Genomic DNA, 26,716 nt, shown 5'->3' with positions numbered 1-26,716 from the left:
CAGGCTTGGTGGCAAGTGCTTGACCTGCTAAAGGTCAGCATAGCAAAAGGATGAACAAACCTAAGCTTTCTTTTTGTTTTATAAGTCACTATGCTCTTCTGGTTTTCTCATTCCAAGGAAACGTACTTCATGCTCACACAGCCCCAAAGAGGGTAGATGGCTCTGCCTTGCAGACTGGTCCTATAGAGTCCTCTTAGAATCCGTCCTTCCCCTCAGCCCAGGGAATTCTTGGCTCCCCTCTTTCTCTCCAGACTTACCACTCACCTCTGGCTTTACTCTTCCCGGTTCTGTTTCTATCTGCCTGGGGAGGCTCAGGACTCACGCTCTCCTTCTCCCTCTCCTTGCAGATTAAGACAGAGGATCTGGGTGACACTTTGCAGCAGAGCCTCTCCCACAGGCCATGCCACCTGAGCCAAGGGCCTACCATGATGCCTGGAAACCAAATGTCTGGGGTAGGTGCCAGCCTGTGTCATTGACTCCACCCAGTGTGCTTACTGGGCCAGAGAGCTCATTCTAGCCTTTCTATGAAATGCTGGGCTTCTACACTATGAATCCACCCAAAGAGCACCCATTGCAAACAAAGGAGGCCCAGGATTATGTTTGTGGGGCTTCCAAAAGCAGTCCTTGCAGAAGTGAGGCCTGCAGAAGTGGGGGACATCTCATGGCTTTTGCAGAACCAGAAGCCAGTCTTGAAAAAATCCAAAGTCCCGACAGCTGTGCTGTGGGTCCAACGTTGAGGGCCTCCAGTGACAGACAGTGGCTTTCTCTGTGTCCTTTCAAGATTATATGACAAAACTAAACTGGTGTCGGGAGAGCAGTGACTGCCGGGGCCATTAGGATGAAAACCTCCAAGGAGATCTTATGGTTGACCTGGGGGAGAAAGATCTACTTTTCCAACCATACATATTTACCCCTTCACCTCCTTCATTCCATGAGGTCTGTCAACTGTATGTGCACGGTCCCCGGTGGGTCTGGAGCCTCCAGTTGCTGGGGTTGTTGTTTCTGTGTCTTGAGCAAGGTGAGAGAGGCTCAGAGTGATGGGCTTTCTGTTTAATCAAATTGATTTTATTAAAATGTAAGCGTGAGACAGAGTCTGTTGGCGCACGCCGTTGATCCTAGAACTCGGGAGGCTGAGGCAGGCGGATCTCTAAATCCAAGGCCGGCCTGCTCTACAGAGCAAGCTCCAGGTTACATAATAAGAAACCATGTCTCGAAACAAAACAACAGAGCCAGGCATGAAGGAGCATGGCTCTCATCCCGGTTGTCATGAAGCCGAGGCAGAAGGAGTCACTACAAATTCAAGGCCCCCTTGGGCTACACCGTGAGTTTGCAGCTCGTGTGGCTATGGAGTGAGAGCTTGTCTCAAGCAAACAACAGCAAAAGTAACTGATCATTTGCCCCATCCCCTAGAACCTTCTAGAAAGACTCGGGTACAGGAAATACCTAAAGGGTGGCTTTTAGCATTATCGAGTGACAGGATAGTTTAAGGAAATGGATGGTTGGCATTGATGCCACTTCTAGGATAAGCCTCTGCGATTCAGGTGATACCTATTCTCCGTCCTCGGGGCATCTGCTGTTGGGAGGCAGATGGAAGCTTGAAAGCTAAATAACTATGCTGCAGGGGCCGATTGCAGGAGCAACGGTAGCACTTGTAGTGGAGTAAGTATAGTGCACCACGTCCTGTGCTACGTGTCCCCAACACCTAGCAGAATGAAGCAAGGATATTGCCCACAACTCCAGAGTTTGCTGCCCCAGGGACTCTAGGAGCCGTAGCCTAACAGGTTTATTCAGGTCCCCCACTTGTAGACGACGTAACATCTGTGTATCTCCCCACATGTAGGACATGGCTTCTCTCCATCCACTTCAGCAGCTTGTGCTGGTCCCTGGCCACTTACAGTCTGTATCCCAGTTTCTGCTTTCCCAGACCCCTCCTGGGCAGCAAGGTAAGTATCCTGGGCTTTGTACAGTCACTACCAGAGTCTAGAAAAGGCTGTTGTTGCTTACTGGGTGTGGGAGTGTCACAAATGTTACTCACCCCTCTGGTATGAAAACCAGCTTGGGGCTGGGAATAGCTCTCAGCTTACAGAAGGCCCTAGGTTTGAGTCCTGGCATTACACGAAACCAGCCACGGGGTGCCATCTTTAAACCTAGCAGACTTGTAGGCGGTGGCAGGAGGCTCACCCTTTGTCTGCACAGCAAGTTTAAAGTCAACCCGGGTTTTGTATGGAAATCCTGTCTGAAAAAGACCAGCTTCTCTGCCTGAGACCTAGGGAGGGGGTCCCTGTGGGGCCCCTCCAGACTATTCAGTGTTCCTGTTTCTCCCTCCCGCCCAGGCTCTTGCTGAAACTACATTTTTCATAGAAATTGGGTCTAAAGGTTTGGAATGGTGGGGATGTGGGTTGAGGTAACACAAGGAAGTCAAAGCTACCTGGGAAACGAGTACGATGAGTCTGGTTCTTTGGAAGTCGGCTTGCTTTGAGCCTTTTCGCTCCTGTTGGCCTGGCTATGATCTGTCTGGATGGAACAGCAGTGCCTCCCACAGGCCGTAGAAATAGGTTCTGGTTGTCTTTGGCAGAAAGCCCTGAGCAAACAGATCAGAGAGTATTACTAACACTGGGCATCATTGCTTAACATGCCCGGGAGTCTTTGGAGTTGTTTTCCTGACTTATTCCTCAGAGCGCTGTTGTGCTATAGATAGCCTTACTACATGCTGGTGACCTACTAGAAAGTTCCAGAACAGCTTGAGCCCCGTGCTCTGAGATTATCACACTGTACTGCTTGCCTCTCCACCCACTTATGCCAAACAGGGCTGAAAATGCTGGTGGAAGTACAAGTTGTGCATAGCTTATACTCTAGAGGAAGATTTGGAAATCCAGGCAGCTTACAGTCCACTCCGAGCAACCTGCCCGCGAGACACAGGCCCTGGGCTTAGCTTGCAGGGTGTCTTGGAATAGCACTGGGACGAATGGGAACACATCTGAGTGTTTATTTTTGGTTAACCAGCACCCATCACGCTCCTGGACTAGGAAAGAGAAGATGAACATTAGTTCGGCCTCTCTCTGGAAGATTGTACTGTGGTGTGAGCATGGCCCAGGCACAGAATGCAGGGGCACAGGCATATGATACAATAGAAGAGATAGAAAGCAGGTTAAAATGTGAAGTCAGAGAAACTTTTTTTTTAATTACTGGCTGTGTTTCTGTAGAAAATTCACACAATTTCTGCAGGTTTGCGTCCTGTAAAATGAAAAAGGAAAGCTCTGCACAACAAGGTCAGGGATGGGCGCGTGGTTCCGTTCACATGGCAAGCCTCTGCACATTGCAGAATGCAGTGGAAGCAAAAATAACATTCAGGCCTCTTCGTTCCCAGCCCAGGGTTCCTCTAAGGCCTCTCTTATACCTTTTGACCTTTTGAGGCTAAAAGAGCGGAAGGGCCAACTTTAACAGGTGTGGTACATTAGTGACCCAGAACCATCTGGGAAGGGCAGATATGCCCAAGAGCTTGTCTACGCTAAGTGACTGAGATCTGCCTCTGTTGTCGGCTTTTGTGGTCTGGGGGGTTCCCTCCTGCCATGAATGAGAAGTGCTGACTCTGTCCACCAGAAGACAGAAACTACTTACCACAGACAGGCAGGGGCTTTTCTTGGAATTTTTCCCTGAAGACAAAAGGAGAGGGAGGTCCCTAGGAAAGGGAGCCTGTAGGTGAGTCCGCACTGCCCAAGGGAGTTTGAAGGCCCCAGCATCTGGCCTTCCTCTTGCTCCCAGTCCTCCCTCCCATGAATTTAATGACCTGGTCTTCAGGAGCCTCTGACCAATGACTCAGTACCCTTTCCCACAATATGGTACCATCTGCTTGCTCTGTTTTACAGATCTGGCAGTCCTAAACATCTCAAGTGCTTCCCCTTGCAGGCAGATTGAAATGCCCAGCTCCCCCCAGGGCTCTGTAGTCATTCCTGTGTCCTCTTCTCTCTGGGCTTCTCACCCTGCTAATCAGATCTCAGGGAGAGTGTCTTGACCCTCCTCTGCCTTTGCAGCTTCACAGGCAGGCAGGCAGGCAGGCAGGACAGGTTTGGGGACTCTGTTTACAGCTGTTTATCCCAGAGTCTGGTCGGCCTCCACCTGATGTGGCAATTGCTGGCAGTGCCCACAGGGCTTTTCAGCCAGGCTTAGGGTGGGTTCTGGGACCTGATTAGGTGAGCAGGAGGAGGGGGCAGTTAGCATGGTTTCAATGTTCAGCTTGTCTTTCAAATGGCCTGGATTTTGTTTGTTTGTTTGTTTGTTCCTTTGTCCCTTTGTCCTCCCCTGTCACTCAGGTCTGCAGCCGAATCTTCTCTCCTTTCCACAGCAACAGAGCACTCTACTCCTCCCACAGACAGGACCTGGCCTCACCTCCCAGGTAACTGCTACTCTCCACCCCTCCTGATTCTTAACAGATTGTCTCAGCCCTGGGCAAACGTCAGCTTCTCAGTCTTCCCCTCGTTAGCAGGACACTCACTCTGAGGGTTCTCCCTCTCGGTACCTGGGGAAACCCCAAGTTACTCCTAAAGAGGTCATTTGCCCTGTCACTAGAATGAGGCTGCCAGGCTGGCCAGCTACCTGTCAGCAGCTTCAGTCCCTGGCATCACCTCTCTCAGAATTTAGCCAATTACTCAAGGGATGCTGATATCCCCCCCAGTTCCATCCAGGTTCCCTCAGTCCCAAGGAGGGCAGGGTACCAAAGCCAGTATCTCACCTCAGGACCACTTCAGCAGACTACATCCTGCAATGGGCGGGTGTTGGGGACAAGCAGGCTGAGATCTAGCAGGAGGGCCCTATGTAAACCCGATGTGGCTCACATCTATTATCAATTATGAAATAAAAGCCCGTTTCTTGCCAGGGATCCCACTGGACCATCAATTACCTGCACAGATACATGACTTGTTTCTACAAGGGATGACCAGAAGTGACCACAGAGACTTTTAATATTCTTTCTCTGGGCTAAATCCCCAAGGCTCACGGAAGGACCTTTGGCTTTTCCCAGGCCTAACGTCCACAGAAGATAGCTAGAGGGGGAGCGCCACCTAGTGGCTGAGTGAAATGGGGACAGCTAAGTCAGATGATGCACTTTTCTTCCTTCTGGCTGCACCCCGGTGCATGGCATCCTTATTCATCCTGACCTATGACTACGAGGTTCTAGAGCGCACTTAGGACCAGTTCTTGCGTCTACTGTTAGAACACAACGAAATTGTTGGAGGAGCCATAGAAGGTGTTTAAGACCCTTCTACTCGGGGTGCCATGGTTTGTCTGTAGTCCTGGCTACCAGATGAGGCCAAGGCGTGAGAATGGCTTGTTGAAGACTGTCTTAGGTAACACAAAGAGACCTTGTCTATGTGTAAATGCATAGAAAGGTCCTCCTAGGGGCTGACCAACAGTCCCAGAAACAAGAGCAAAGAGAGGTACAAGAATGAACTCTGGGACGTCAAACTGATATAATTGGGCAGTTGGTGGAGCAGGAGGCAGCTGTGTTGTTCACTGAGTTTGTCAAATGAAATAGCAAGCGAATTAACAAAAAAGAAACTCAAGGGCTACTAGAACTTTATTCTGAGGATCTGTCTCCCTCCACCGCCACCCTCATCTCCTGCAAAGCAGGGCCCACCTGTGATGTTTCTAGCCATTCTGATCTAGGAGACACCTCTTCTAAAAATGAGGAGAAAACTCTTTAACTTGACTCTGGCTCCTTATCCTCTTCTTCATGAGGATGCCAGTCTCTGGTAAACCAGAACAGGAGAGGGATTTAACTTTCTCTAAGCAAAAAAGTGAAGAAGAGAGAGACAAGGGGATTTTCACTCGTTGTCCTCAAAGGCAGTGAAGTAGTCTTTGTGCTAGACCACAGTGTCTGGCTCTCGAGATCTGGACTGCACCCCATCTTTGTGGAGTAATAGATATCTCAGGGACTGGAGAGATGGCTCAGTGGTTAAGAGCACTGGCTATTCTTGTAGAGGACCTAGGTTTGGTTTCCAGAATCCACATGGTGTGTAATGCCCAAAATCAACCTATAAGCCTCACCTGCCCAGGAACCAGGTAACTTCCTGGGGTGCTGGGAAATGTAGTCCTTGAGAAATAATGACGCCTCATGGGAAAGTACAGGAGGCCTGTAGGTTTGTCTCCATGGGGCTGAAGCACGTGGCTTGAGGCAATTCAAGGGAATTGTCCTGACCCAAGTCCATCTCTTGGTCTGTATTTAATACTCAGTAAATGCTTGCTTTAAATTGGGCCCAAAATGGTGTGCTTGGTTCTCCTGGTGAATCACAGAATTAACAGGTGGTTCATAAACATCTGTAACTCCAGTTCTAGGGGATCAGACCCCCTTTCCTGACCTCCAAGAACACGCCTTGGTGCACTTACACACGTGCAGGCTAAAACACCCATACACATGAACAAGTAAATCTTTTTAGAAAGTAGATATTTCAAGACTAGATATATTCCTGATCTCATTGGAGTACAGTGTGGCTCTAAATAAAATGGTAAAATTTCCTGTGAAATAAGATTAAAGGGGGATTGTCTTTTGACAAGGCACACTGAGATAACACTAGGTAAAACAAAACAAAAACCAACCAAACAACAACAACAAAACCTTTGACTGGAGTCAGAGAGATGGCGCTACCCATCTCAGTACTCACATGGTGGCTTACAGCCGTCTGTAACTCCACTCCCAGGGGATCCGACGCCCTTCTTGTTTCTGTAGGCCATGGGTTCACAGAGTGCACAGTCATATATCTATAGGCAAAACCACCCAAACACATAAAATAAAAAAATAAATAAATCTTTCAAAAATGCCTTTGATCAAAGTTACAACACCCTCCAGGAATAGTGGTATATGTCTATAAATCTGGTATGGTGAAGGCTGAGGCAGGAGGATTGTGAGGACCAGGCCAGATTGGGCAACATAACAAGATCCTTTCTAAAAGAAAGGAAGGAAGGAAGGAAGGAAGGAAAGAAGGAAGGAAGGAAGGAAGGAAGGAAGGAAGGAAGGAAGAAAGAAAATATACAAAATCAACCCACAGCATTTTCTTTAAAGAGAACAGTAAAGTGACCCTCATTACTAATGTCTTGGATTTCCAGATCTCCACCCCACCCCCACCCCTGCTGTCTTCATTCTGTGACTGTTGTGTGTGCCTCCATCATTACTTTGTTCTATGGAAAAGAACATGGGCCAAGCCAATGACCTTTTCCTTGTCCCATGCTGAGATTTGTCCCAAGCTGAGATCTCAGATCTCACAGTAAACAACCCTGCCAGTTCCTTTTATGGTGGAAAGCTGAGTAGAGGAAGTCACCTATTCTGGGTCAGTGAGTCACAGACCAAATGCCAAAATGACCACCTCTTTGTCTTGGCTTCTTTCTGGGTCTGCCCCAGGTACCCTGTTTTTTGTTCCAGATCATAGAAATGCTAATTCTCTGTCTCTGCCCATCCGAAACAATAGGGCTCAGGGAACCCAAGGCCCTGTCACCCTGTAAGCGAATCTTTCAGTAACAACTGCAGACATCTCAGTGAGTCTTTGCAGCTCACCGCAGCATGCGTTCCTTATCAGGCAGTTGGACGCCCTGGGCTGTCAGGATCCTCTTTAGAGCCCCACCTGGAAGCTTCTCAACATCTGCCAGGGCCCAAGCATCTGCCTGGCCCCGGAGGGAATGACGAACCCACTGACCTGGAGGAGCTGGAGAAGTTCGCCAAGACCTTCAAGCAGAGGCGCATAAAGCTAGGCTTCACACAGGTTTGCTTTGGGAGCGGGAGTTGGAAAAACTGTGTTGTGGTGATAAAGGCTGTGTCTACCCGAGTGCAGGCTTCAGGAGCATCCCGACATGTCTTTGGAGCAAGTACACTACATCCTGTTCCCTGTGAATCGAGCAGGGGTTGCTAGTGGGAAGGAAAGTAGGGGTATTGCTCAGGGAGATAGAGGAATAAAGACCAGGAAAGGGCGTGGCCCCACAGAGAGCGAGAGATAAGCTGGTTTTATATCCTAGAGGAAAAAGACTAGGAAGGTGCATGGCTGTGAGCAGATGCTCAGGGCTCGGACTGTGTGGTAGCTTTAGGGTGGTGGAGGTCACAGGCAAGAAAAGGACATCTGTCCCTCACCCTCCTTGCTCTCGTTTCCTCTCACAGGGGGATGTGGGATTGGCGATGGGAAAGCTGTATGGTAACGACTTCAGCCAGACTACCATCTCGAGATTTGAGGCCCTCAACCTGAGTTTCAAGAACATGTGTAAACTCAAGCCACTGCTGGAGAAGTGGCTGAATGATGCAGGTGGGTGGCAGGGAGTGAGAAACAAGCACAGAAGGGGCCCCGGGAGATTCCATGGGGGGCTTTTTAGGGGCATGTGTGTGATGGGGCTTGAGCAAGGTAAGAGGTGGATTACTTCTCCTCTGCAGCCTGGCATGAACCAAGAAGTGAGACCTAGGAGACTGCCTATTAGTCTGTTCTGTTCTGTTCTCTCTTCTGTTCTATTCTCCTTTCTTCTCTCTTCTCTTCTCTTCTCTTCTCTTCTCTTCTCTTCTCTTCTCTTCTCTTCTCTTCTCTTCTCTTCTTGTCTCGTCTCTTCTCTCTTCTCTTCTCTTCTCTCTCCTCCTCTATTCTATTTTCTACCCCAGAGCTAAGTTATATTTCGAGATAGCTGTTTAGAGGCAAGATTTACTTACTCAGATTGTATGGGAATCAGCGTGGGTCAGGAGACCAGAAGGAGGGCCCTGTAGGGTCCCACTGAGGCAAGAAGTCTCAGGCCCAGCTCCAGTGTTTGGGTCTTTTTCTTTTTAAACAACTTGCTTATTTATTGTATATGTGTGAGTACACTGTCGCTGTCTTCAGACACACCAAAAGAGGGCATCAGATCCCATTACAGATGGTTGTGAGTCACCATGTGGTTGCTGGGAATTGAACTCAGGACCACTGCAAGAGCAGTCAGTGCTCTTAACCACTGAGCCATCTCTCCAGCCTCCCCAACCCCCACCCCCAACCCCCACCACCAAGCTTTTTAGGTCTTTATTTTGCTATTCTAGAGCAGGTGTCAGAGGACAGACAATAGCCATGATCCGGACTGGCCAGAAAAGCCTGTCAGAAGGAAGGGTGATCAGGAGGTAGAGCCTGTCAAGATCCAGGGAGTCAGAACCAGAAGCTAATGAATGGGAGGACATAGCAGCAGAAAGAGGAAGGGACAGAGCTTCTGACGTTTGAACCAAATAAAATTGTTCGTCTTTGGGGGCTGGGTGAGGCACTGGAGGTTTGACCACAGTGCCTGTTCATCTCTCCAACTAAGACTCCCCCCCTCTCCCAGAATATCTCCACACACTGCCAAGTGTGCTCAGGGACATGAGTGGTGCAGCTGGTGATGGTCTCTCTGCTTGAGACCATCTAGGTGAGAGGGAAGGAACAGTCCTCTCTCTCCAGGGTCAGGTTCTGTTAAGTGGGGTGGGTTATTGATTCCCATTCGACTGGTAAAGGCAGGAGGGGGTGGGCTGAGCGGCCAGGGTGGTTCTCTTCAAGGAAGGTCCCCTCCCTCAGAAGCGTGCCTGGGAATCGTACCCCCTCCTCAACCTATTGCCAGGAGACAACTTTTACTGGAACATCCAAATCGAAGAAATGATCTGAAGCTCCTAGAGTCCTTGGGGAAGGATTTTACAGTATTGTTAGTACAGGTTCTCCCCACCTTGCGACCTTGGCTCCCACCTTATACTTGTGGATGGATGGCTTTAGAACTAGTGTAGGTTCCTAAGTGCTAGCGAAAACCATTCCACTCAGTGCTCACAGATGGGCACATCTCTTAAAATAGGTCATATGGTGTGACTCATAGCTCTGCCTGCAACCCTTACGCCCACACAGACCACTGATGTCTGGGCATCCCTGAACCATGACTACAAACACCAGGAGACTCTGTGGGGGGAGCCCTCGGGGGTATTTGCCCAGAGCATCCTGGAGAAGCAGGACGTGATCCGTCTTAGTTAGGGTTTTACTGCTGTGAACAGACACCATGACCAAGGCAAGTCTTATAAAGGACAACATCTCATTGGGGCTGGCTTACAGGTTCAGAGGTTCAGTCCATTATCATCAAGGCGGGAACATGGCAGCATCCAGGCAGGCATGGTGCAGGAGGAACTGAGAGTTCTACACCTTCATCTGAAGGCAGCTAGTGGAAGACTGACTTCCAGCCAGCTAGGACGAGGGTCTTAAGCTTATGCTCACAATGATCTATCTACTCCAACAAGGCCACATCTTTTAATAGTGCCACTCCCTGGACCAAGCATATATAGTACAGCACATAGTCCATTTTGGATTATCTGCTGGAGTCAGGGCAGGATCCATGGGAAGGACTAATAAATCTCAGGTTTGCTCTGGCAGGCTAGAGCAGCCACACATCTCCATCTCTGAGCTTCATTTGCTCCTCTCTCCAGAGTCCTCCCCGTCAGACCCTTCAGCAAGCACTCCCAGCTCGTACCCCACTCTCAGCGAAGTATTTGGCAGGAAGAGGAAGAAACGGACCAGCATCGAGACCAACATCCGCCTGACTTTGGAGAAGCGATTTCAAGATGTGAGCAGCATCCTTGGGTGGGAATGGGTGGGCTTGAGCAGGTCCCACCTGTGCAGGAAGCTGGGCTCGGTCCAAGACCCTAAGCACTACTCCCCTATCCTCCACCTCCCTGGGAAGGCGCCAAGTCACCCTTCTACTCTGAGAGCCCAGGAAGGCTAACCTCCCAAAGTTCCAGAAAACTCTTCCACTTTCTCTGATATTTATTTGGGGCTCCTTGTCTTTCTCACTGCAAGATTCAAGAATGGGACACAGTGTGTGTGTGTGTGGTTTATGTGTGGGGTGTGTGTGTATGTGTGTGTGTGTGTGTGTGTGTGTGTTGGGATCTATATATTTGAGGCAATGGGAGAAAGAAGTCAGAGCATTATATAAGTCTCTGTCTTTTTTGAAGCAAATTTTACTTTTCAACTTAAAAGTATAATTAAGAGCTTGCAAGAGGACTCAGTGAGGAGGAAAGGTGCTTATAGCCAAGCCTGATGACCTACGTTCAATCCCTGGGAGAACATGGTGGAAGGAGAGAACCAGTTCCTGCAAGTTGCCCTCTGACCTCCACACACCTTTGCCATGGTGTATGAACACATAAGCATTACATTTTTTGAAAAGGGTTTCAGCTTTAGTAAAAGATGTAGTAAATGCCCATTGTCAACCATTTGGGAAGCACAGAGAGAAGGAGAAAGGAAAAAAGAACCCATGGTCTTTTGTTTTGTTTTTGTTTTGCCTCCTGCTTGTCTGTCTTGTTTGCCTTTGCTGTTTAAAGATCTAGTCTCACACTGGAGTTTGCCCAGACCAACCTGTATAGAACCCATTATGTAGCCCAGGCTAGCCTCAAGCTCATAGCGCTCCTCCTGAGTCCTTCGCCAAGTGTTAGGACTATGCTTGGGCCTCTGCCACCGTCCCCAGCTCACAGTGCCTTCCAAAAGCACTTGCTTGGGTTCCTTTTTCCTTACCCACTTTCACTCTGGTGGTTATAGTGCACAATCTCCCCGCCTTCCCCCAACAATTAAACTTTTATTTTTTTAAAGTCATTTTTAAAACATGCATTCATGTCTTTTTTTAACTAAAAGTTTTCAAATCTTTCCATGTTCTAAATTACATCTTTGAGCCATAGATTTTGGACGCTTAAGAACAGCAAAAGCGTATTCTTGAGGGAGTGCATGCAAACTGTGGGCCTCACGGGAGCTGAGGGTGAGAAGCGGGATATCCAGGTGACTACTGAGAGCCTCTGTAGAGATCCTTCAGGTAGCAGTCCCTAGAGCCTCCCTGGATACTGAAAACTCCTCAATCCAGCTTTGGAGGTTCTGGCTGCTAAGATTGCTACCCTGGAGCAGGTCTACCAATGAGTCTGGCTTGGGGATGCCACTCCATGGCTGCATCCTGCTAGCTCGATGACTGGAGTTGAGCTTCCCATCTTTTTAGGTTTCTTAGTTTAGTTAAAGGAGGATGCCGGGCTGAGGGAGAGGGGCTCAAGCCACAGACTGGGTGGCAGGTCAGAAGGACAGAGTGATGACATCATATTGCCTGCAGCTCAGAACGTGGTAGGCCTGAGAGTTCCAGCCTCCTCGTTTTCTAAGAGATGTGAAGGGAGAGGTTATGAGGAAGGACTCAGGGGGATGTGTTTTTCCCAAGGAGCCCAGCTGCCCTTCATAATTCACCTGTGGAGGCCTTCCAGAGGAACTACTCACTAGGCAAGGAGTACAGGAAGAGACCTATCTCTTGTATCCTCTCTCCCGTACCAGCCCTGCGCTTGACGCTATACACATGCTTAACCCACAGTCTGACGTGCTAGCTGGTTGTCTCATTCCATATATGGGAAGACTGAGGTGCAGAGGTAAAGCAGATTTCTAAAGACACTCAGTAGACATGGGATAAAGCCAGTATTCCACCCTTGGTCTAAGGCCTTTGACCCGTGTATTCAATTCTTTGTGTTTGGAACATCTGACCCTCACCTGCAATTCCTGAGCCTGTTTCTGTCTCCTGACCACACCCTATCCCTTTGTCCCTAAAGAACCCTAAACCCAGCTCGGAAGAGATTTCCATGATTGCGGAGCAGTTGTCCATGGAGAAGGAAGTGGTAAGAGTCTGGTTCTGCAATCGACGCCAAAAGGAGAAGAGAATCAACTGCCCTGTGGCCACACCTGTCAAGCCGCCCATCTACAACTCCCGGCTGGTAAGTGGCTTGGTGCCAGACTGATTGCCAAACACTTGGTGGACTGGTACCTGAAGGCCGAGAGTCTTCCGTCCTAGAGAGTGGTAGTTACTGGGGAGGGGAGATTCTGTGCACGAATAAACAAGTGGATTCAACTTATAAAAATGCATGATACGGAGATTAAACATGGGTGGAAGGGGGCTGTTGAGATAGCATAGCCTGGAAGGGTGCTTGCTGCCCAACCTGATGACCCATTTTCCATCTCTGAGACGCCCATAGGAAGGAGAGAACCAGTTCCCAAAAGTTGCCCTGTTACCGTTACACATGCTATGGTGGAGCTCACAAAATCATACACGTATGTAAAGTAATTAAAACGTAATCCAATTTTTACAAACATGCGTAAAGGTGCACAACGTGACTGGGACATTTGCGCCTTTTGAACAGGAGACTGGAGATAGCCCGACTGATTAGGTGGTATTTGAATGAAAAATGTAAACTTCGTACGGGGATGAAATATGGGTCTATCTAGGCGGCAGAGTATTCAAGCTGGTGGGACCAGCAAGGAAGTCTATGCAAAAGGGGCCAAAAGCAGGTGACTTCAGAGAAGTAGTGGGGAGCAGATTCCCCAGGGTCTTGGAATTCAATGAGAGGACCCAGGACTTCAGCTGACTGGAGTAGGAAGGAATTGGAGAAGCCTAGATGTATAAGTCTGTACTGGGACATGGGCTGCTAGGCAGAGAACAACATGGGAAGCAGGAGACCAGTCAGGAGACAACCATCAAGCTGAGAGTAGAGGAGGCTTGGAGCATGGTAGCCATGGTGATGAGCGTGAACTTGCTGGATCTGTATATTTCTCAGCCGTGAAACCAACAAGACATGCTAATGACTCAGACTCAAAAGCAGGACAGCAGGCAGGAAGGCACTGCCATGTTTTTTCTGGGTGGCTTTGTTGATTTTGTTTTGTTTGTTTTATGGTACAGGGTCCCATGTAGCCCAGGCTAGCCTTAAGCTCACTATATAGCCAAGAGTGACCTCTATCTACCTCCCATGTTTATAGGTAGTATAGGTATGTATCACCACACATGGTTTCTCTCATGTGAGCTATGGAACCCAGGACTTCCCACATGCTAGGCAAACACTCTTATCAACTGAGCTACCCGAGAACTAAAATTACAGACATGGGCCACCATGCATATTATTGACACTGCCCTTTTATAAAAATTATTGAGCTGGACATGGTGGCACACACCTTTAATCTCAGAACTCAGGAGGTAGAGAGGCAGGCTGGTCTCCATGAGTTCGAGACCGGCCTGGTATATGTGGTAGGTTCCAGGACAGCCAGAATGTTAGATGTGTTGACTAGGTACTCAAGAGGCAGTGCCTAGTTAGGGTTAAGTCTTAGCCTCTGGCCTGGAGAGATGGCTCAGTAGTTAGGAGCACTGACTGCTCTTCCAGAGATCCTGAGTTCAATTTCCAGGAATCACATGGTGGCTCACAGCCATCTGTAATGGGATCCGGTGCCCTCTTCTGGTGTGTCTGAAGATAGCGGACAATGTACTCATATACACAAATAAATCATTAAAAAAAGAAAGTCTCGGCCTCTGGTCTTCCAGGGCAAAGCCAAGTAAGACTCAGTGAGAATATCTCGAAGTTCTAGGGAGACACGGAGGTTTGAGAATTAGAAAGGGTCAGAAAGAGATGGGACCTGGTTTGCCAATGTGGAGTTCTCCATCTTTAGGAACATTGTGGTAGAAGAGCTGGAAAGAATGATGTCCTCTAGTCTTCTAGCATTCCTGGGTGGCTGCAGGCTAGGTAAGATACAGCAATGACTTAACAACTACCACATTGTGGATACCCTTCCCCCATCCCACATAGTCCCGGGCCTACTCTATGTTGGTGTTCCTGTCAAGTACTGGAGAGAGAAGGATAAATACCCTTTATTTCCAGTCCAAGAGGACCTCTGTGTCAAGCAGAGGACACACACACAAGCAAACAAGAGGTAAACAGCAGGGTCTCTAAGCAACTTAGCAGCAGCAGCTGACACACCTTGGGGAGGGTAGCTAGGAAGGCTCCCCCAAGGAGGTCATTAATGCCTGAATTGAGTCTGCAAGAGGCAGGTAAATGTGGGGTGGGACTGTCTCCAGGGGAGACGGAAGGGCAGCGAGGTGGGGAGAAGTGTACAGCGCATTCAGGGAACCACAGGTTCCGTGCCCAGGAATGTCGAAAAGTGGACTGATCGATGGGTAGTTGATAGAGAAGAGTGTCAAGAGACACAGGGTCACAGGTGTAATGTGGTTGATAGAATGCTCGCCTGCTACGTGTGAGGCCCTGGGTTCCATCCTCAGCCCCGATGTATAATCTCAGCACAAGGGAGGTGGAACAGAAGTTCATGATCATCCTTGGTGACTTAGGAAATGACGGACCAGTTTGAGCTCCACGAGGCTCTATCTCAGAAACAAACAAACAAAACCATAAACTAAAGGCCTCAGTTAGTAAACTGAAAGCTGGCTCAGGGCAGGGAGAGCGATGGGGGCAGAATCCTTGCGATGACTCAGAGTGTTCAAGCTGGTCTGGTTGGGTAGACGGTAGCAGTATGTGTGGACCAAGCAAACAGGATCAGCTGGTTTTGGAGTGGGCAAAGGTAGTATTCCACTTCTATGCATCATCATGATATAGGCCTGCAGGACACCTAAGTGGGACTGCCCCAGAGACTTGGAATGATGGATACAGAGATCAGGAGAGAAGCCGGGATGGAGACATGGATTGGTGGTGTCACAAGCATAAGCATAGGGGTGGCAGTTGAAGTCCCGAGGGAGGAGAAGCTTCGTTACGGAAACCCGGGTAACATCAGCCGATTGAAAGCAAGAACCAGAGGAGGAAGAGCCTAAGAAAGCAAGAAGTAGAACCAAGTATGTGTGGAGAGCTGGGCAGGAGTCCCACACAAGCATTGTGGGAATGAGGATAAAAGGCACTCAAGTCAGCATAGCAGCCACAAGTGGGGAGCCCATGATTTGGTTGAAGGACATGGTGAGTTAGCCAGAGTCGTTCTGCAGGCACAGGGAACAGCCTGTGAGAAATGCTGTTAAAGAACCCCAAGCTGGGGCTGTGAAGGTGGCTTAGCAGTTAACAGCCCTGGATGTCGTCAGAGGAATCCAGGTTTGATTCCCAGCGCTCACACAGCAGCTTAAAACTATCTAGAGCATCCTATGTTGTCTTCTGGCCTCTGCAGGCACCAGGCATTCACATGGTGCACAGACATACATGGAGGCAAAATATACCCATACACATAATCTAAATAAATCTTTTTGAAAAGACAAGAATTTTCAACATAAAAATGGCCATACCATGTCTGGAAAACAAAGTTCCACACTAGATATCACAAGAGGGAAGAGAATGTGTTCTAATCTTGTCTTTTTCTTCCTGCCTTTTTAAAAAAAGATGTATGTATATATGTATGTATGTATGTATGTGTGTGCATGTGTATGTGTGTGTGTATATATGTACGTATATGAGTGCTCTATCTGCATGAACACCTGCATGCCCGAAGAGGGCATCAGATCCCAGTATAGATGGTTGTGAGCCATCATGTGGTTGCTGGGAATTGAACCCAGGACCTCTGGAAGAGCAGACAGTGCTCTTAACCACTGAGCCACCTCTCCAGCTTCTATCCTCGAGTCTTGATGGAATAAAAACCGGTGTCCTTTGTATCTGATCCAAAGCAATCTCAAGATAGTTGAGTTAGAAAAGTAGATTAATAAGGGCTGGTGCTGGAGAGATGGCTCAGTGGTTAAGGGCTCATAGTTCTCTTACAGAGGGCCTGGGTTCAGTTTCCAACACCCACTTCTGCTCCCGTGTATCTGCTGCAGGGGATCCAAGGTCCCCTTCTGGCCTCTATGGGTATTGCGGTCACATGCACATATACACATGTTTAAAAATAAAATCTTAAAATGAACAAAATTCTAAAGGGTTTTGGAAGTTGTATGTTGCTCAATGATATAACACCTGCTTAGCATGCACAAGAACATAGGCTCTGTCACAGCAACACACATACACACACACACACACACACACACACACACACACACACACACCAGGAATGATTGCACAGATCAGTTTGGCACCATTTTGCTACCACATGTAAAAATATGTTTAAAGTAAGGGGCTGTCCATATACATGTTTACATATGCATAGCCTGTCTTTACCTGGAAATGGTAGGAGCTAATGACAGTGACTGCCTACCTTATTATCTACTTGAAAACAACCAATTTCTTGGGTGTGGCATCTGGGAGGAGAGGTGAGGTGATTGATAGCATCTCTCACCACTCTGCTGCTCCTCCCAAACTGTCCCCCTCCTGCCTCTACCTCTCACAGCCCTGCCCACTGGGCAAGCGCATTGTAAAAGGTCAGTGGCAGCATGGAGGAGGGTCGCTAATGAGTTAGGAACCGAGAACACGCTACATCCTGTTGGAGGGGCTGTCCCAGAGGAGGGGAGGACCGCAGCAGATGGCAGCTCCCTAAGTGGAGCGTCTACATCGGTGTCCTATGGAGATGCAGCTCAGAGGTTCCTTGTCAACATGAAAAAAGTCAAAAGAGTTAAAATCCTGCAGACCTCAGCTCAAAAGTGGAGCTAAAAGCGCACCTCGGGATAAGCAGGAGCCCATAGCCCTTTCTTCAGGGAATGAGGGAGCCAGCATTGAACAAGCTGGTGTTCTTTGCCAGTCACAGGGTTGGAAGTTTTATGGACATTATCTCATTAAATCTTAATTAAAGAAATATCAGGGAGGCGCTGCTGCTGTTTCACAGCTGAGAAAACCAAGTCTCCCTGGGGTTGGTAACTTACTCATAGTACGCAGATGGTGAGTGACAGAGCCAGATCTCACACCAATATCTGTCTGCTCCTTATGATTCTGGGCTAATCATGGTGAGGGGTAGGTTCCCGAACGGGGAGGTTAAAGTGTATTATCTTCTGTGTGAGTGTGTGTGAGTGTGTGTGTGTATGAGTGTGTGTATCTGAGTGTGTGTGTGAGTGTGTGAGTGTGTGTCTGTGTGTGTGTGTGTGTGTGTGTGTGTGTGCGCGTGTGAGTTGTGGGGGGAAGCAGTCGATGTTGGACATCTTCCTCAATTGCTTCAAATCTTGTTTTTTTTTGAGATAAGTTCTTTCATTGAGTCTGGTGCTCCCTGGTTTGGCTACATTCGATGCTCTTGTCTTCATCTTCCCAGCATGGGATTACAGGCTGTGACTGTTACACCTAGCTTTTCCATGGGTGCTGGACACCTGAACTCTGGTCCTCAGGCTTGAGAATCAAGCACTTTAAGTCTCTCTCTGTCTCTGTCTGTCTGTCTCTGTCTCTGTCTCTCACATACATGCGTGTTTATATGTGTGCGTGCGCGCGCGCGCGCACACACACACACACACACACACACACACACACACACACCACAGGGTTTTGCTATGTATCCCTAGCTGACGCAGAACTGACAGCCATCCCCTGCCTCAGTCTCTCGAGCACTGAAAGTAGAAATGGAGCAGGCAGCCCCAGCATCTTCCAGAACAAGGACCTCATTGGCTTGCTCCTCTCACCACCAGGGCACCCAGACAAGCCTTCAGCCTGGCAGTACCAGAGAAACTTTGCCAGGGGCCTCAGCAGAAGGGGGAATGGTCTATGTCTGTACCAGAGAGCTTCTGCAGCAGGCCGGAAGTGGGTCTGGTATATCCTAGTCCACAGGTCTTCCTACGGAGTACGAGGTGAAAACTTTGGAGTAGGAGATCATCAAGGAAGGCACACTGCTCTCTGCAGCCTTTAGCCCAGTGTCCTGAGAGAAGATGTCGCATGGACATTCGGACATTCACAGGCCTCTCTTGTTTTTTTTTTTTTTTTTTTTCAGGTCTCTCCCTCAGGGTCTCTGGGCTCCCTCTCAGTCCCTCCTGTCCACAGCACCATGCCTGGAACAGGTGAGCTTTCAAATAAGGTTGCCAGACACCACGAGAATTAATCTAAATACCATATCAAAACTGAAAGAACCAGGGAGTGGTGGACACACCTTTAATCCCAGCCCTTGAGAGACAGAGGCAGGTGTTCAAGGCCAGTTTGGTTCACAAAGCGAGTTCCAGGACAGCCAGAGCCTACCTAAAGAAACCCTGTCTCAAAAGAAACAAAACAAACCAACCGAAAACACCCAACCTAAGCTAGCATTCCTTCTGTGTGTCTTGAAAGACATCAAAACTCAGAATAGAAGAGAACAGGGCTCCAAGGTCACGTAAGTTTGGGAAACGCTTGTAAGCAAAGATTAAACAGGTGTTTGTTTTTATTTTAACTGCCCCATAGCTTAGTACTCAGGGTGTACAGTGCATTCCAAAATGAGCTCTACTGAAAGCTGGAGGAAGACAGGGTTTTGAACACATTTCCAGGGGTCTGTTTTTCCATAAGCACCTGTAGTGTTTCAGAGTTTAGTAGGGTGGGCCAGTGCCCAGATGGTCTCTAGGATTGCTAACATCTGCCACAAATGGTAGGGTAAACCTCAACATGTCCTATTTATTTTTTTCAAACCTCAGTTTGAATAGTAAAATATATGACACTCTGTCCATGAAACACATGTTGGAATTCTCAACTCAAGGAATACCTATTTATTCTAAGGCCAGCGTTTTACAGAGGATAAAAATGAGGTTGGTGTGGGTCAGGGCAGGCCCAGAGGAGGCGAGGGTCCCCTTTCTTTGTGCAGTCAGAGAATGTGGGGTTCTGGCAGGTCGCTCTGCTCTCAGGTTTGCTTTCCCCGTGCCTCTTCCTTTCCTAGGCTTCACACACCTTTCCCCTCACGCCCAGGGTGTGTCCCACAGTAGGATGATTTTTGGCATCTGTCCTCTGCATTTGGCAAGTCGTGGACTGCCAGAACCAGCCACACTACTCTGAGGGCCTGGGCTGCAGAGAGGACTTGAAAAGAGAGGGCCCCACCAAAGATGGGCTGACGGGTGGGCCTTGCTATTCGCATGGTGGACGGTGGACAGACGGGTGGAGGCAGGGTGCCCTGTGGGGATTACATCAGGAAATGATGTGTTGGAAGGGCTGTGTCACAAAGGTCCCCAGACCCAGCAGCATTATTTTGGCCTTGTTTTTGTCTCCCTTTGTCCTTAGTAACGTCATCCTGTTCCCCTGGGAACAACAGCAGGCCCTCGTCTCCCGGCTCAGGACTCCATGCCAGCAGCCCCACGGCATCTCAAAATAACTCCAAAGCAGCAATGAACCCCTCCTCCGCCGCCTTTAACTCCTCAGGGTAAGTAGAAGGAAGTGAGGAGGCATCTGGCAGGCTCGGGGGCACGTGAGGCGCTGGACCAGTGCCATAGGCGAGAACTGGAAACAGAAAGTAGGGTAGCAGTGGGGATGGATGGAGGAGGGAGGCTGGACTGCAACCCCCAGGGTTTAAAGAGGAGCTGTCACCAGTGAGCAGTCCTGGCAAGGGCTGATGTCAACAAAGCCAAAATTTCCATCCTCACCTCGATGGTGGAAATTTCCAAATGCTCACGTGAAAAACGATCAGGTCCTTCGCTGGGCTCAGGAGCCCTGCATACGAGGAACTGCAGTCAGAGGACATTCTGACCTGCGTCTGGAGCTCAGGCATTGACCAACTCTGGCCTTTAGGTGTGGCTGGTACAGGGAGACAAAGAGGTGCTGCCGGAGCCCTGTCTCCCAGTTAAACCTGGGAGTCAGCAGGTGTAACGGGCCTTAGCTCCCAAAGTGGCTAAACTACTGGAAAAAGTGTCCTTAGTATGGACGCAGCGAGAACCTTCCCAGGTGCAGGCGTGGGGGCTGGGCAGACAGTCCAGCTGGTAAAGTGGGGTGTCTTGCAAGCATGAAGACTAAGTCTGAACTCCAGAACTCCAGTCAGGTGTGGCAGTGTGCTTGTAATCCAAGGGCTGGGGTAGGAGTGAGGAGAGAAGCCTCTGAGTTCCCGGCCACTGAGAGAGCTTATCTCAAATAAAGAGGGCAGCATTCCTAAAGATCACACCCAAGGTTGACCTCTGGCCTCCGTATGTGTGCACATAGATTATCTTAGGGTTTTTTTTTTTTTTTTTTTTTGCTTCACAGAGACCAAGGCAACTCTTATAAAGGAAAACATTTAATTGGGACTGGTTCACAGTTCAGAGATTTAGTTTGTTATCATGGTGGGAAACATGGCAGGGTCTAGGCAGGCATGGTGCTGGAGAAGGAGCTGAGAGTTTCTACATCTTCAACGCAAGGCAGCAGAAGGAGACTCTGTGCCACACTGGGCAGAGCTTGAGCACAGGAGATCTCAAAGCCCAGTCCTACAGTGACACACTTCCTCCAACAAGGCCACACCTACCTCAACAAGGCCACACCTACCTCAACAAGGCCACACCTACCTCAACAAGGCCACACCTACCTCAACAAGGCCACACCTACCTCAACAAGGCCACACCTACCTCAACAAGGCCACACCTACTCCAAAAAGGGCACACCTACTCCAACAAGGCCACACCTCCTAATGGTGCTGTTCTCTATGGGCCATGGGCCAAGCATTCAAACACATGAGTCTATAGGGGCCAAACTTAGTCCAATTGCCACACAGATATACACACATACATTAAAAGAAAAAGAAGAAGAAATAGGTCATGGTGGTACACTTGGAATCCCAGCATATAGGAGGCTAAGACATACAGAAGACTAAGATAGAAAGACCATGAGTTTGGAGGCAGCCTGTTTTAAACATAATGAGATCCTGTCTTGTTTTGTTTTGTTTTTTGTGTTGTTGTTGTTTCCGAGACAGGGTTTCTCTGTGTATCCCTGGGTGTCCTGAAACTTGCTCTCTAGACCAGACTAGCCTTAACTCAGAGATACGCCTGTCTCTGCCTCCCAAGTATTAGGGGTCAAAGCTTATACCACCATTGCCTGTCGAGAGACTGTCTCTCTTTTTTATTTTGAAGATTTCTTTATTTATCTAATATATTTGAATGTTCTAGCTGCATATACACCTGCATGCTGGAGGAGAGCATCAGATCCCATTACAGATGGTTGTGAGCCACCATGTGGTTGCTGGGAATTGAACTCCGGTCCTCTGGAAGAGCAGCCAGTGCTCTTAACCACTGAGCCATCTCTCCAGTCCGAGAGACCATCTCTTAAGCACACAGACAAACCAAGTTGAGTGATAGATTATGCACTTGAGATGGATCCACTTGTCCAAATCCAGTGAGGTCAGCAAGGCATCTGTCATCTAGATGTCTCATAACCTAGAAAGTCAGAATTTCTGGGGGTGAGGGGACCCAAATAAGTTTAGTAGTTTAATAGTGAAAATACAGTTCATATACCATAAAATTCACAAGTTCATATAGCTATCACTGTTTTCCGGGATGTTTCCCTCACCCCTTAAGCATCCCCCTGCCCACCTGTCTAGCTCTCATCTCCCCATTCCTTGTCTTCCCTGTCAGGTTTATAACTCAGAGTCTGGCCCGTGTTGCTCTTCCTTCCAGGTCATGGTACCGTTGGAACCATCCCGCCTACCTCCACTGAGACCAAAAACTTCCTCCCGTTCCACCTGGCCCCTGGTTCCCACCAGGAGGAAGAGCGGCCACACCTTCCACGTATGGACAGACACTTTGAGACTCGGAGCGGGAGAAATGGCCGCTGCTGAAGAGCAAACCCACAATCTTGCCTTCTCCTGGATCCAGAGCTTCCAGAGAACCAAGCTGTGACCAAAGGCCACACTCTTGCCTTGGGCTCTTGATCACCCCGCTGGGAGTTTACCGTGCTCACCCGTGACCCGCTTCATGCTCACATGATGGCTTCACCTATTGGAGAAAGGGCATTCTGCCATTGTTAGTTTTCAGCTCACCGGTGGGATTCTGGGACAGCCTTTTGCTCGTTGTGCCAAACTGCAAGAAGGGTAGATTATGGTTTTGACTCTGACCTCAGCCACAATCCTGAACTGATCCAAATTCTATGAGAAGACTGAAATCTCGTGTCTCTACCAAAGCCTTATTTTGTTAAATTAGCACAGTTTTCTTACAGCATCTCCATTTTTGCCCAACTTTCTTTTAGCCCTTACTCCCTTTTCTACAACAAAACCTGTCTATCCTTAGGTCCTACAAAGTCCCTTCCTCTCTACAAATGGCTAAGCTCCCCTCTGGCCATGTTGCTCCATTCACGTGTACTCTTTTGTTGCCCACATGTTCCCAAGTTCAAGAACACTTGTTTTTTTTCTGTTCTCTGTGGGTTTTCTTGTCCTGTCCCCTCTCCTTGCTCCTGGCCACAGAGAAGTACACACACTGTGGCCACTTTCTTGTACATAGTCCTTTCCTACTCTGCACTATGACCGTTCATCTTTAATGTGTAATTTCCCAGCGAAATGTTTAACTCAGGTGTGCATTTTGAAGATGTCTCTATATTATTTTATCTTCTGTTAGAAAAGGAAGGGGGATACCAGAGTGTGGAACACCCCACAGAGTTCCCACGTGAGCTGGGGTTCTGCAGACTTTGTGGAGGAACATCGTATGTGGAGTCTCCTTCTGTGGGTCTGTGTGTAAAACTGTCACATGAAAGCCATCCCAGAAATGGTACCTTTTGTTTTTTAGAGACTGAATATCCAGGAAACTGTTGAGACTCAAAGGAATCTCTCTGTTTCTAAATATATTTGTACAGCAATGGCATAAACTATTCCACTGTTAATAAGAGATGTTCAGAGGAGTGCTTTGTGCCTTTGTGCTTGGGTTGGGGTGAGGGGTTAGAGGATGTGAGTACCGTCAGTGGAAATGGATGGGGGAGAAATAATTCCATTTGGGACATGAAATGGGTTCTGGGGATGCTCCCAAGTAACTCAACATTCTTACCCTGTGGGAAAGACCTGCTTCTGGAGCTGAGGAGTAGAAGATTGTTCCTCGCTTTATAAATGCTTATTTATTTACGTATGTGAGTACACTGCAGCTGACTTCAGACACACCAGAAGAGGACATAGTATCCCATGACAGATGTCTGTGAACCACCATGTGGTTGCTGGGAATCGAACTCAAGACCTCTGGAAGAGCAGTCAGTGCTCTTAACCGCTGAGCCATCCCTCCAGCCCCTGTTCTTGACTTTATAGGAAGAGAGTATAGTGAATATTTCAGGTCGTGTTACTCGAAGATGCCAAGGCTCATCCATCTCACATATCCTAAATATTGACCATTCCTCTGTCATTAGTTACATGGAAAGCAACCGCTGCTTAACACGGGATAATTGCACAACTGCATATATCGGCTTGACAAGATGTCTTCCCTGTAGGGAGATGGTTGGAGGATAGGAAAGCTATAAGTGAACCCTTTGCTAGCTTAATGTCTGTGGGTGGCAGGATTTTGTTGCCAATGTTTGTTTTTTGAGGCAGGGTCTCAGTCTGTGGCCCGGGCTGTTTCAAGCTCCTTATTTATCCAGATTGACCTTACACTCATTGCAATCCTCCTGCCTCAGCCTCCTAAATGCTGGGATCACAGCCCTGGAAGCTGCCACGGCCAGTCACCCAGCTTAATGACAGAAAGTAAATAGTGGCGGTTCCTCAAATAAACATCGATCAGTGGGGAAGAAACAGCTGTAGCAGCTGCGGAAGAGAAGCAGGGATCTGGACTTATGTTACTTCCACATAGCTGTGATCAAACTGCCTGAGAGAAGACGTGGAGGCAGGAGAGATTTATTTTAGCTTATGGGTTCAGAGAAGTCTATCACAGCTGGAAGCTCAAGGCAGAGTGAAGGAACTCTCAATGTTGCAGAGAGGGAACTACAAAGGGTTTGCAGGAAGGAGTGATGGCCGGATAGCCTCAGAGACCTTCCCCTAAGTAGTCCCAACCCCCCACCGGTGCCACCATGTTACGATTCTATCAAAAGATGATTTTATTCCTTAGGTCTCAGCCCTCGTGACCTCTTCCGGAAACATTACCACAGACAGCAGTGTGCCTTGCCAGTGTCCCAGATGTCTCAAAACCCAATCGATTTGCAAATCAAAATTAGCCATCATGGGATTAAAAATTTGTTGCAAATAATAATAACACCCACGTGGGACACCTACACACAAACCATCAGGAGCCATTGATGTTTGAATGCAGTGTATATTTAGAATTCTGTTCTGTGACATAACGTGGGGGAAGTCCTGTTGGTGGTGGTTACTTCTGAAAGCAAAGAGATGTAGTTTAAAAAAGGGTGAAGCAGAGCCAGACGGGGGGTGAGGGGGCACACGCTTTTAATCCCAGCCCTTGGGAAGCAAAGACAGGTCGATCTCTGTGAGTTCCAGGCCATCCTGGTCTACGGAGCTAGTTCTAGGACAGCCGGACAGGGAAACAGTGTCTCGAAAAACCAACCAACCAGACAACCAATCACACATGAGGCTGAGGTAGGAAGGTTGGTTGAGCCTAGGAGTGCAAGGCTAGTGCATGTGGAGGGCAGCAAAGAGACAGCTGAGGGGGTTCTCATCAGAGATTTAATGTTCAGTGAAAGAACAACTGCCAACACAAAAATATATGTGCCTGTCACTGTACATCCATATGTGTTGCTGACAGGTCAGAGCTGACCCTTTCCTGCCCAATACCGCCTACTTTGACATCCTACCTTGGTAGGTATTGAAAACCATTTCCTGCACCATCCAAAACTCTGGCTTTCACCCATTAGTCCATATTTTGTATAAAAAAAAAAACAAGGGTGGTGGTGTGCTTGGGAGTGGGAGACAGGTGGATTACTGTGAGTTAGAGCTAGCTTGGTCTAGCCTCTAACCTACTGCCCATTTGCTGAGTGGAAGCAAACTTGCAGGTGAGCATGGACTCAGTATTCATAGCTGCAGGGTTCTGTAAAAATTCGTAATTCCAAAGAAGTTTAGTGGAAGGGTTTTTTTTTTGTTTGTTTGTTTGTTTTCGTTTTTGTTTTTCTGGTTTTTTTTTAAAGATTTATTTATTTTATGTATACAAGTATACTCTAACTGTTTCAGACACACCAGATCTCATTACAGATGGTTGTGAGCCACCACGTGGACCTCTGGAAGAGCAGTCAGTGCTCTTACCACTGAGCCATCTCTCCAGCCCTTTTGTGGGGTTTTTTGTTTGTCTTTTAGTTGTTTCATCTAGGAGCATTTAAGAGAAACATCAGCCGGTGTGGAAGTGTAAAGAAAGGAGGAAAAGATTGGGGGTGCTGGTCATTTCATACTGTCTGTCTGCCTGCCTGTCTACAGCAGGGTCTTGCCTTTAGAGGGCCTAGTACTACAGTGTAGCTCAGACTCTGATCTTTTATTTGCCTGTCTGTTTATTGGGTCCCTTGTGGCACAGGTTAGCCTGACACTCCCTATGTAGACCAGGATGATCCAAGCTACTGATAATTCAGGCACTGGGATTACAAGCCCACGCCACCATGACCACCCTTAAAGGCAGAGGAAGAACTATGGGTCCAACTCAGTCAGGAAACCTGCCTCTAGCTCCCGGGTGTCCAGGCACAGGACCCTCTGCCACGGACACTGGCATGTCTCTGGGATGCCTCTGTCTCTCTGGATTCTATCTTTGCTGTCTCAAGTGCCTAGCACTGATACTTGTACATAACAGGGCAGGCAAGCGTTTTAAAGCCAGACATGGCAGCACATGCCTGTAATCATAGCACTCAGGAGACTGAGGCAGGCAGAGTTAGGAGTTCAAAGCCAGCCTTGGCTATGATAGTGAGCTCAAGGTGGACTTGGGTTTGACTTAGCCCTTGTCTCAAACACTGTTGCACACAGGGAATCTAAACTAGGGAACTGTAAACTTATTTACTCAAAACCCCCTTTCAGCAGAGAAACTCTTACAAGACACCCTGCATTATATTTACAGTATATAAGTCAAGCGTTTCTGGTAGAAAAGCCATAAAGAAATTTATTAATTTGTTTTAGGGCAATTCTTTGCTGCAAATATAAATTTATAGTTAGAAAATACATAAACGGGGGTTGGGGATTTAGCTCAGTGGTAGAGCGCTTGCCTAGGAAGCGCAAGGCCCTGGGTTCGGTCCCCAGCTCCGAAAAAAAGAACCAAAAAA

At 48.3% G+C, this 26,716-nt stretch overlaps 1 protein-coding gene across 2 annotated transcripts in view; it reads left to right on the top strand.

The window, feature by feature from the left end:
* Pou2f3 (POU class 2 homeobox 3) overlaps positions 1-23,392 on the top strand; it is an 82,394-nt gene extending 59,002 nt beyond the window's left edge. Inside the window, exons 4-13 of one of the 2 annotated variants that reach the window (XM_039080706.2) lie at positions 348-452; positions 1,841-1,943; positions 4,311-4,393; positions 7,566-7,748; positions 8,138-8,279; positions 10,418-10,554; positions 12,557-12,718; positions 18,585-18,651; positions 19,829-19,967; positions 22,180-23,392. In XM_039080706.2, the coding sequence (XP_038936634.1) occupies positions 348-452; positions 1,841-1,943; positions 4,311-4,393; positions 7,566-7,748; positions 8,138-8,279; positions 10,418-10,554; positions 12,557-12,718; positions 18,585-18,651; positions 19,829-19,967; positions 22,180-22,219 (1,161 nt within the window). In that variant the 3' untranslated portion in view covers positions 22,220-23,392. The remainder of the gene's footprint in view (positions 1-347; positions 453-1,840; positions 1,944-4,310; positions 4,394-7,565; positions 7,749-8,137; positions 8,280-10,417; positions 10,555-12,556; positions 12,719-18,584; positions 18,652-19,828; positions 19,968-22,179) is intronic. The other variant, NM_001105745.1, reaches the window with a different exon arrangement.
* The last annotated feature ends 3,324 nt before the right edge of the window (positions 23,393-26,716 follow it).

The sequence above is a fragment of the Rattus norvegicus genome, chromosome 8 (genome assembly GCF_036323735.1).
Source record: "Rattus norvegicus strain BN/NHsdMcwi chromosome 8, GRCr8, whole genome shotgun sequence".
Taxonomy (NCBI): Eukaryota; Metazoa; Chordata; class Mammalia; order Rodentia; family Muridae; genus Rattus; species Rattus norvegicus.
Note: the sequence above shows the minus strand (reverse complement) of the source record. Positions and strands in the feature narration are given on the sequence as shown.